Here is a 9636-nt window from a genome sequence, read left to right on the forward strand (position 1 = left end):
CTGATGACCTTGCTCACTATTCCCTCACTTATACCATGAAACAACTTACTTGGAGTTAACATACGGTCACTGCATCCTACGTGGAATGCTATAGCTTATGAAAATGAATATTGGATATCACTAGAAAAAGGCATTGTATGAGGGAAGATAAAATATAAAATGGACTTTGAATGTACCACTACTGTTAGTAATAATTCTGAGGTGGTCAAGTGATTTTTAGATTCTAACTGCCATTGTTAGAAAATTCTTGAATATTAATTCTAAAAGAATGTAAACTAGTGGGTCCAACTTTTCAATACACAAAAGACTAAACCGCTACAAATGGTAAATTTAGTCATAGAAAACATAGTACGTGTTTCAATCCTATTTAGGTCATCCTCAGCCAACTATACATATTGGAAAGACGTCTTAAATAGTTACAAAATATGTTAATATGTTGGCTGGAATACAGTTTATGAACTTTATTAATGCAAGAGCTACTTAAGATTTTAAAACACAATGTGTGGTGTCTGACTTGGAGTATCTTCTTGTTTGGATTTAATAAGAAAAGACAAAGTGGTTTGGATCAAATTCATCTTGCACTAAGTCAAGTGTATCAGGCTGAGTTGGATGAACTTCTCTTGTTCATTTTGAATTGTGGACTTTGATAGTAGAAAGAATGCTTTGAATAGTAAAATGTCAACATGGAACTGAATGTATTGGATATCACTAGAAAGGGCGGATCAAATATAAATGGGAATTTGAATGTACCACTACTGTTAGTAATAATTCTGAAGTGGGGCTTTGCCAGGATGTTAGTGGGGGTGTCTGGAGAAGGGGTTTGCATGCGCGAATGATGGTGGAATGCTGGGCTGCTTCAGTATGCCATAAGTGAGGAAGAGGTGCACACGCCTGTTGTGCAATGAATCATTACAAAATTTCTCGCAAAAGACGGCACCAAACCTTCAGAAATTTTGAGATGGCTCCGCGTACAGTTTGGGGAAGGAACACTTTTGCAATCTCATGTGTATTGTACCCGCTCAAAGTCTGAGTCCAAACCAGCATTTATCTCAGGGGGTGTTACGGTCCGAATCAATCGCAAAAAATTATGAAGATATAAAATCTCCAATTAAATTCATGGGCGCCATCTAATCAGTACTACAGGGACACTCTAATTATTAACTTTAAGGCTCATCAAAACAAACAAAAATATATTAAATCGGATCCATGGGAAAATTTGGAAGACTCCTTCCTAGGAATGGGGACGGATATTTTAACGGTCACCAAGGGTTTACTACTCTACAAGAACAAGAACCTGGAACTGTTTCCTTGTAAATGCTAAAGGAGCATTTTATTTAAATTAAGATTTGAACACACACACAAAATTTGTTGACCCTTATCTTGCCGATAATTCGACAAATCATTCCTGAAAAATTTTCACATATCAAAATTTTACTTTTGATCACCCATCCACATAGGTGGTTGAGCCTTTGATTTCTGAAGGTTGCAATTTGACCCTCATGAACACAGTGACCATTTATGGTCATAGACCAATTACCTGTTGGTTAGATGGGCGTGATCACATGAATCATGTCATCGGCTCCACCTTTATTGAGATGAGACCAACCCGGGATAATACAAAACCGTCCCTGAGTTCCTTACCAAGATATGCTAATCGTTAACTGAAGGAAACGACAAAGTGACTCTAACCTAATAGTCCAGATGTAGAAATTTGCCATCACTTTACAAACAACAAATTTAACTTATTATTTACAACAACTTGACATTATTATGCTATTTCGCCTGCTGACTTCCCTAGTATCAGTCAACATCATCATCCGAAATAATTTTAAAATATTTTTAATTTTATTATTATTATTATTTTATTATTATTATCAGTGGAGATCATCCTTATTGTAACACATAATCATCATTGGTTTAATATTTCAATTTCATTTTTCACCATTATTATTATTCTCAGGCATAATATAATAAATTTTTCTTATTCTTCAAATCAATATTATGATAAATTAATTTCACTTGTTACACGCAGTTAACTATTACTATGTTTAATGCATAACCCTTTAAACTTCCGGTCTAGTGTGACACTAATCAATTAAGACATGATTTACTTGGAATATTATTATTATTATTATTAAAAAATTTTATATTTTAATTATCTTTAGAATTTAGTCACATATGTTAACTCCCAATATGAAACGCCAAGATACAATTTCACATCAGTCGGGACACAATAACGGTATTCAAACCGCAACCTTATTTTCGTACTGCCGTTCATTTATGGGAACACCATGTTCTCCCAAGACAAATCTCAAATCCCATGGCACCTCGCAGCTGGGAATATCCATCCAATCCCTGCAAGTGCTAAATTATTCCTTCCTTTTCATTTGAAGTCCATTTATTCCACTGGAACTCTTTAAAACATTTAATTCTCTAATTAATCCTCAGTGCGTGGACTCTTCTGCCACTCATAACACCAGAATTGGCAAATTATATCGACGTAGGCCTCGGTATTCATCTCTTTCTTCATCAACATCAGTACGACTCATTTTCACCTCATGCCGGATTTTTGTCGCACACAAATTCAAAATTCAAAAATAGGCTTAAACCACTCTGGGCCTTCAACATAGCGTGACCATCATATACAAGAGCCTCTATCACTTCTAAACAACTTATTATGATTATTTTGGAATCTAGAAACATTAAATCAACAATTAATGTTAAAATCAAATTTACTGTCCGAATTAAAGTCTTCCATGCCACATGTTATCTCCACATTTAAATTACATTAACTTGCAATCCTTTTATAACACTAGGCCCGTGCCTTTATTCACAAAGCATTAATACTTAACATTCATTTACACATTACCTGGGTTCATTTATCACTCTGATATTTCCACTGATTATTACATTTCTGTCCACTGGCAAAACTTTGTGGCACAAATAATCATTGATATTTACAGACAATCCAATGGACTTCATTCCGGTCCCACAACATTTAAATTCACTGGCAACCCTCTACCTCTGGATAATCTTACAACATGCCTTAATATCTATAAAGTTTACGATAACTGACAACAAACTGGAGCACTTCTAAAATGAATATTAATATTATCCTTACGTGAAATGTGCTCCTATACAATCACGGACACTTCAAGCACTTGAACAAACAAATTAACCCTAATCTACTCTATTAAATAACCAAAATTATGATGAGTGCTTGATCTAATTATGTACATATTAATTTGTCCCTTTGTCCACCTATCTCTAAATTTAAACAAGCTGGAAAACAGCTTGTATAATAATCAAGTTACCATTATGAAAGAATATGATCCCCTTCCGTTAATGTTAGCAATCTACAAATTTATAATGATGGTGTACTCATCTCAGCCTTGTAGTTTACCTAAACTGGACAAGGAGCACGAGCCCCGTCCAGTTTAGCACACCATACTGCTGGTCTCCATATCAGCAACCAGAGGTAATCCTTGACACTTTTCAATATTACACATTTTTAAATTTTAGAAAAACAAATAACCTTTTACACTTGGAATATTTTCCACTCTAAATCTAACACAGAAATTTTACACTATTGGCTTTTTATCTAGCCCACTAAATGTAAATATACATTCTCCATTCCTTCCCCAGGCACTAAGGAGCATGGGATACATCAGTATCACCTTCAACGGCCCGGCGCACACTCGAGATTCCAACCCGGCACTTCCGTGTCTGTTCGCATTTCTCCCATCTCACGTTCGCATGGCTGACCAGGTATCAGTTAGTAATCGACTGTTCACTGGTGAAATTATGCCGAACACCCGCAACCGTTTTCGCCTAACATATACTGTTCTTGAGATAGAATCTCTCACTCCTACCTGTAGGTTTTGACTTAATTAGTTCTGTAAATGTTCAAACTCCTGATAGTAGACTGTTCAAGTCTGTAACATGTACTAATTCACATCCTGGATCACTGTGCTACCTAACATAGTAACACCTCACACAATATTTTACAAGTGCCTCAGCGTAGTAATAGCTTGAACGAAATTATACAAGTCAGTCTATATGCACTCGCGTAGTAACAGCTTCGACAAACTTTTCAAGTGAGTCTGTACGCACACTGGTGTCGTAACAGCTCAAACAATTTTTTACGAGTAATTATCTACACGCACTTGCATAGTAACAGCTCCAACAATTTCTCATGAGTGTCTTCTAATAATACAGATGTTGATTCCCATAGGGAATTTAAAATATTTGTCCCGAATGAGTAAATTTATAATACCAATATAATGGTCCATTATTGGACATTATAAATTTTCCAGCTAACTCATTCTTGGTTGCCTGCGTTTCACCCTTGTGTGCTAAGTTAGGCTCATCAGTTGGGACTTAGCACACCACCCAAGACGCAAGGCTAGTGCATACCGTGGAGGCCACTGCATAGGCTACTTGAAGCCACCAGCAGTGCCAATGCACTATGAGAGCTATGTCTCATTTCCAAAAATTGATGCCTGCCTGGCCTTCAGATAATACAGATGTTGATTCCCATAGGGAATTTAAAATATTTGTCGATCGGCATCCTGGCATTTTTCGTACAGAATGTAAGTGCCGATGCATCGGCACCTTGGCACTGTAAGAGTTAAGCAGTGTTTCGTCTTAGGTCTGACACTAGACTCATCAGAGTGTCACTCTGATGAGTCTAGTGTCAGACCTAAGACGAAACGCTGGTTAATAGAGCAAACGCTTGAAAAGCCATACATCTAATTTTTGATCTGATTTTTGATATGCTCTATTGGTGGAAAAATATCTAATTCCCTCCACGGGAAATAATTTCCATTCAGGATTGCTAGGCGGGCATTAATTCCATTGTGGAGTTTTATCTCCCGTATGCAGTTATCAGACTGTGCCTCTTAAATAGGCTTCTGATAAGTTCACCTGCATTCCCTCACAAAATTTTTACCTGCCAAAAACCGCACAGCCCTTATCAGTCTAGACGCTGAGAAAGCCTTTGACAAGGTATGGATCGACGGACTGATATTTAAACTTCGTCACCTCCCGCTACCTATGACGATCATCCGTTTCCTCGCCAACTTTCTTAAATCCCACACAGCCCAAATCAATATCCATAATACATTATCCTACATCTTTCCTATTAAAGCAGGAGTCCTACAAGGTAGTCCATTGTCACCACTTTTGTATATCTTGTTTTGTATCAATATTCCCCAACCTCTTCCCCCATTCAGATTATATCAATTTGCTGAAGACATAGCAATACTGGCTCTAGGAACTAACAACCAATCCCTGCAATCCCAATTACAAACCTACTTAAATGAGCTCGAAAAATGGCTGAATCTTTGGCACATCAAAATCACTGTAAGCAAAACACAATTTATAATTTTCCGCAATCGTAAACGTAGATGCCGTCCTACTAACCAAATTTACCTATCCTTACATGATCAACCCCTTACCGAAACCACCACTCTTACCTACCTAGCCATCACATTTCAAAATAATTTAAAATGGATTATACATTTGGACCAGATTTACAAAACGGCATCCTGCAGGTTTCACCTCCTCCGCTGGTTGTTAGGTCAAACCTGGGGATTAAAAGCAACACAGATTATTAATACGTACAAAGCTTTTGTTTGACCTGTTATCACGTACGCCTCCTTATCCTGGATCTCTGCCTCCCTTCTCCAATACCTCAACATATTAAAACTAGACCATCACGCCATCTGACTTGCTTATCGCCTCAGACCAGAAACTAGATTTGAAGTAGGAAATGACCTTTATATATTCCCAAAAATCCTTTCTCATCTACATTCTATTCGTCTTCACTATTTACAAAATGCTGTCTCCTGCAGCTCATCTGAACCTTTAGAAGCCATTAGCCTTTCTCCTCTCGCCATCACTATCCTTACAAACCAACCAACACCTCTTATTAAACACCTCTTCCCACCTTCGACCTCAGCCCACAGCTAAAGCTAAACACATATAAAGTTATGGACCACTGCAGATCGTACAATTCTGACTGAGGTTCTTATTCCGGTTATTTTTCCATTGCCACCTTACACATTTAGTGGAATTAATGGCGATACCACCGCCATCTCTGATTACATTTGTGTTCAGTGTATGTGTGACCTCTCAGAACTTGACGACTTGGCTTTTTCACCTGGACAAGAATTGGTTATTAATATTATGTTATTCCTTGTACATTTAAAATCCGATCTTGTTTATCATTTCATTCCATATTCTTTCTCTTCAAGAAAACAATGTTTACTGTTCTTATGTTAAGTTTATAGTGCTTCATACTTCAAGAAACAGACTTTCATTTCTGCTGATGTGTTCTACAAAAGAAGATTTTTATTATTATTAGTTTTTTTACTTTTGTAAAATGTGTGCTATTAGCTCACACTCATATAAAACATTTCATAACAAATTATTGTACACGTAATCAGCCAAAGAGTCCCTTTCTTGGATTGGTGGCCCGCTCCCCTCACGGGGAGAATGAAATAACTATTTGAATTTAAAAAAATCACCTGTATACACCCCATTGTCAGTGGGTAGGGTCTGACACATCCAACTCTGATGAGTCTAGTGTCAGACCTAAGACGGAACGCTGGTTAATAGAGCAAATGCCTGAAAAGCCATACATCTAATTTTTGATCTGACACTGGATACTGGCCGCACTTAAGTGACTGCAGCTATCGAGCTTGGTTTTTGACATTTTCATTAATAGGTATGTTTGAATACATGTTAGTAATATCAAACAAGATTATTTTATGATGGGGCTGCAGGTTGAATTTTTTTAATCCTTCACAGAATTCTATCGAATTTTTGACTGAAGAAGTATTATTAAATTTGTAATGTTTCTTTTTAGAAATTGGTGTATAAATTTTGATGTGTTATAAGTGGGGCTATTTCTGCTATTTATGACTGGTTGGATGGGTATGTTATTTTTATGTATTTTGGGCAGAGCCTTTGCCTTGGGTATTTTTGAGTTCATGTTTATCAGTTTCTGTTGTTCTTTAAATAGAAAATTAGAATTTTTAAGGATAGATTTTAAATTTCTTTGGATTTTGGGGATCGGATCTTTGTTCACCACAGTATAGGACTTATCCGAGAAAAAATCTTTGGTTTTTTTAATGTAGTCATTTTTATTTACTAGAACTATTGTTTCGCTTCTATCTACCTTAGTTACAATCACGTTATTAACTTTTGGTTTTTAACTCTTTTATTTGCTTTGATGGAGCCTGATTATAGTTGGTTATCATTTCTTTTACTAAATTTGGGAGTTTCTTTTTTATATCAAATTTACGAAGGTTATGCCAAAAGTTTTTAGCAGCGCGTAAACCGTATTTCTAGGACAATGGGATTATTTTCATTTGAAAGAGCAATGTTTTTCGACCTTGGAACATGCGCACGCAATCCCTCCTAGCGGTAGTTCCTCCACAGCGAGGGAAGAAAGCACAGGCAGTGCCGAGTCGGACACGGTGCAAGATGGATGTTGCGCCGCGATTTTCGAGCAATGACTTTTTATGATTATAAAAATAAATTAAGTGCTGAAGAATGCCATTCTTCTTTGTTGCACATTTTTCGTGAGGCTGCCCCTTCTAGAGCCACAGTTAGAAATTGGTTTTCGCGAGTTTTCAAGGGGTCGGTAGTCAATTGAAGATGAACCTCGTCCCGGTCGCCCAGCAACAGCTGTGACTCAAGAAAACATTGATGCTGTGAGGGAAATGATCAAAGCAGATCCACATCTTACATTTTGTGACATTGAAGGGACCTTAAATATTGGGTCAAGAGCAGCGCAGACCATTGTTCATGATTATTTAAGCCTTACCAAGAGATGTGCCCGTTGGGTGCCACATTCCCTGACAGGAAGCCAAAAGGAGGAGAGAGAGGACTGGTGTCATTTCATGCTAGAAAAATTCAATGGAGGGCAGTCCGAAGACACCTACAATATCGTCACAGGTGATGAAACATGGGTCTACCATTATGACCCTGAAACGAAGAGACAGTCTCCTGTGTGGTGCTTTCCAGGGGAGGAACCACACACAAAAGTTCGATGAAGTCGGAGCTCCAGAAAGAAGATGGTGGAAACATCTTTTTACGAAAATGGGGCATCTCACCTCTGCGACCTTGGACACACGTCGTACAGTCAATGCTGAATGGTATGTGAATGACTGTCTTCCTAAAGTCCTCGCCACTTGGAGGTGACAGCACCCAAAGTCCAAGAGTGAGCACCTTCTGCTGCATCACGACAATGCATCTGTATATAGGGCTGCCAGAACAATGGACTTTTTGGAAAGGGAAAAAGTGCGAGTGTTACCTCATCCCCCCTATTCACCTGACCTGGCCCCATGTGACTTCTTTCTGTTCCCTAAGACCAAGGAAAAATACATGGGCAGCGGTTTTCATCAGATGAAGAGGCCATTGCAGTGTACGAGAGTGCACTAAGTGACATCCCGAAAGAAGCTTGGACTGAAACGTTTTCTAAGTGGTTTCAGAGAATGGAAAAATGTATACGTGATAATGGAGAGTATTTTGAAAAGTTGTAATTTTTATTTCGCAAATAATTTTTTTCTCACACTCTGCTGAAATCTTTCGGCATAGCCCTCGTAACATCATTTTGTGTTTCTATGTTAAATTCAGAAAGCGCCAAGGTTGGTAACTTCAGTTAAATTTGAAGATTAAATGAGGATATGGTTAGTACATTAATTTGCTCTAAATGGTAAAATTTTGTGTGTTGTAGCTATTCAGTTGTAATGAAGATCTAGTTTGGGTAATTTCAGTTACCTCGAGGATATTTTCTCTTTTGCACTGGCCTGTTATATCTGCTGTGTTCAAAATGATTGCTAGTAAATTGTGTAAATGTATTTGGTGAATCATAATGTGTTTGTGCTATATCCTCTCTAATATATGTTTTTTTTCCTGGTAAATGTGTTTCTTTCCCTAAATTTTGGGTTGTGTAAGATCCTGATTTGATACTGTAATTTTGGCGAGTCTTCAGTAAACTCCTATAGCATTTCATTTTTATTTCTTTCTCTTGTTTTTCAAAATTAATGAATAGTGCTTGCCTTGGGGGTTGGTTATCCCAAAAATCCCAAGTGTGAGAGGGAGCTTCTGGATGGAGCAATTGAGCAACCGGTGGGGTGGCGCTGATTTAACCACTAGAATAAGAAAAATAAACCAAAAATTTTCATCCTTAATCTCTTCAGTTCTTCAAAATACTTCATTGGATGCTGGCATTATTTCCCCTGTTCCCGTTTCTGCTGCATATTTGTTTGTGTTGCAGTGGCTGCAAAAACTTTGGTCCACCTGGCGGACAAACCACTGTGCCTGTTTGAAGGCCACATTAAATCACTTGGTCGCTACCATCTGACACTGGAATTGAGTGGCCAAATGTTCTTGATTGTGGCAGTTATGCCCTACTGTGCCACACTTCAGTGCCTGTTACCAGTCAGTTCACCAGATGGGTGAGCTGGGCTGAAGGTTTCCAAATTGCCATGGTTGGATTGAAGGAGTATGGGAGTTTGTTGGCAACCGGCTGTGTCAGCAGCTACATATGTCTGTGAAACCAGAGGTCAAGAGGGAATACTTAGATGTATAATGGATGTTCCAGTTGAGAATGGCATCAAGCAG

At 37.9% G+C, this 9636-nt stretch overlaps 1 protein-coding gene across 1 annotated transcript in view; it reads right to left on the reverse strand.

Moving 5' to 3' along the window:
* LOC136877170 (hydrocephalus-inducing protein homolog) overlaps positions 1–3509 on the reverse strand; it is a 49748-nt gene extending 46239 nt beyond the window's left edge. Inside the window, exon 1 of the mRNA XM_068228573.1 lies at positions 3447–3509. Within this exon, the coding sequence (XP_068084674.1) occupies positions 3447–3509 (63 nt within the window). The remainder of the gene's footprint in view (positions 1–3446) is intronic.
* Between the last annotated feature and the right edge of the window lie 6127 nt (positions 3510–9636).

This window comes from Anabrus simplex, chromosome 7 (assembly GCF_040414725.1).
Source record: "Anabrus simplex isolate iqAnaSimp1 chromosome 7, ASM4041472v1, whole genome shotgun sequence".
NCBI lineage: Eukaryota > Metazoa > Arthropoda > Insecta > Orthoptera > Tettigoniidae > Anabrus > Anabrus simplex.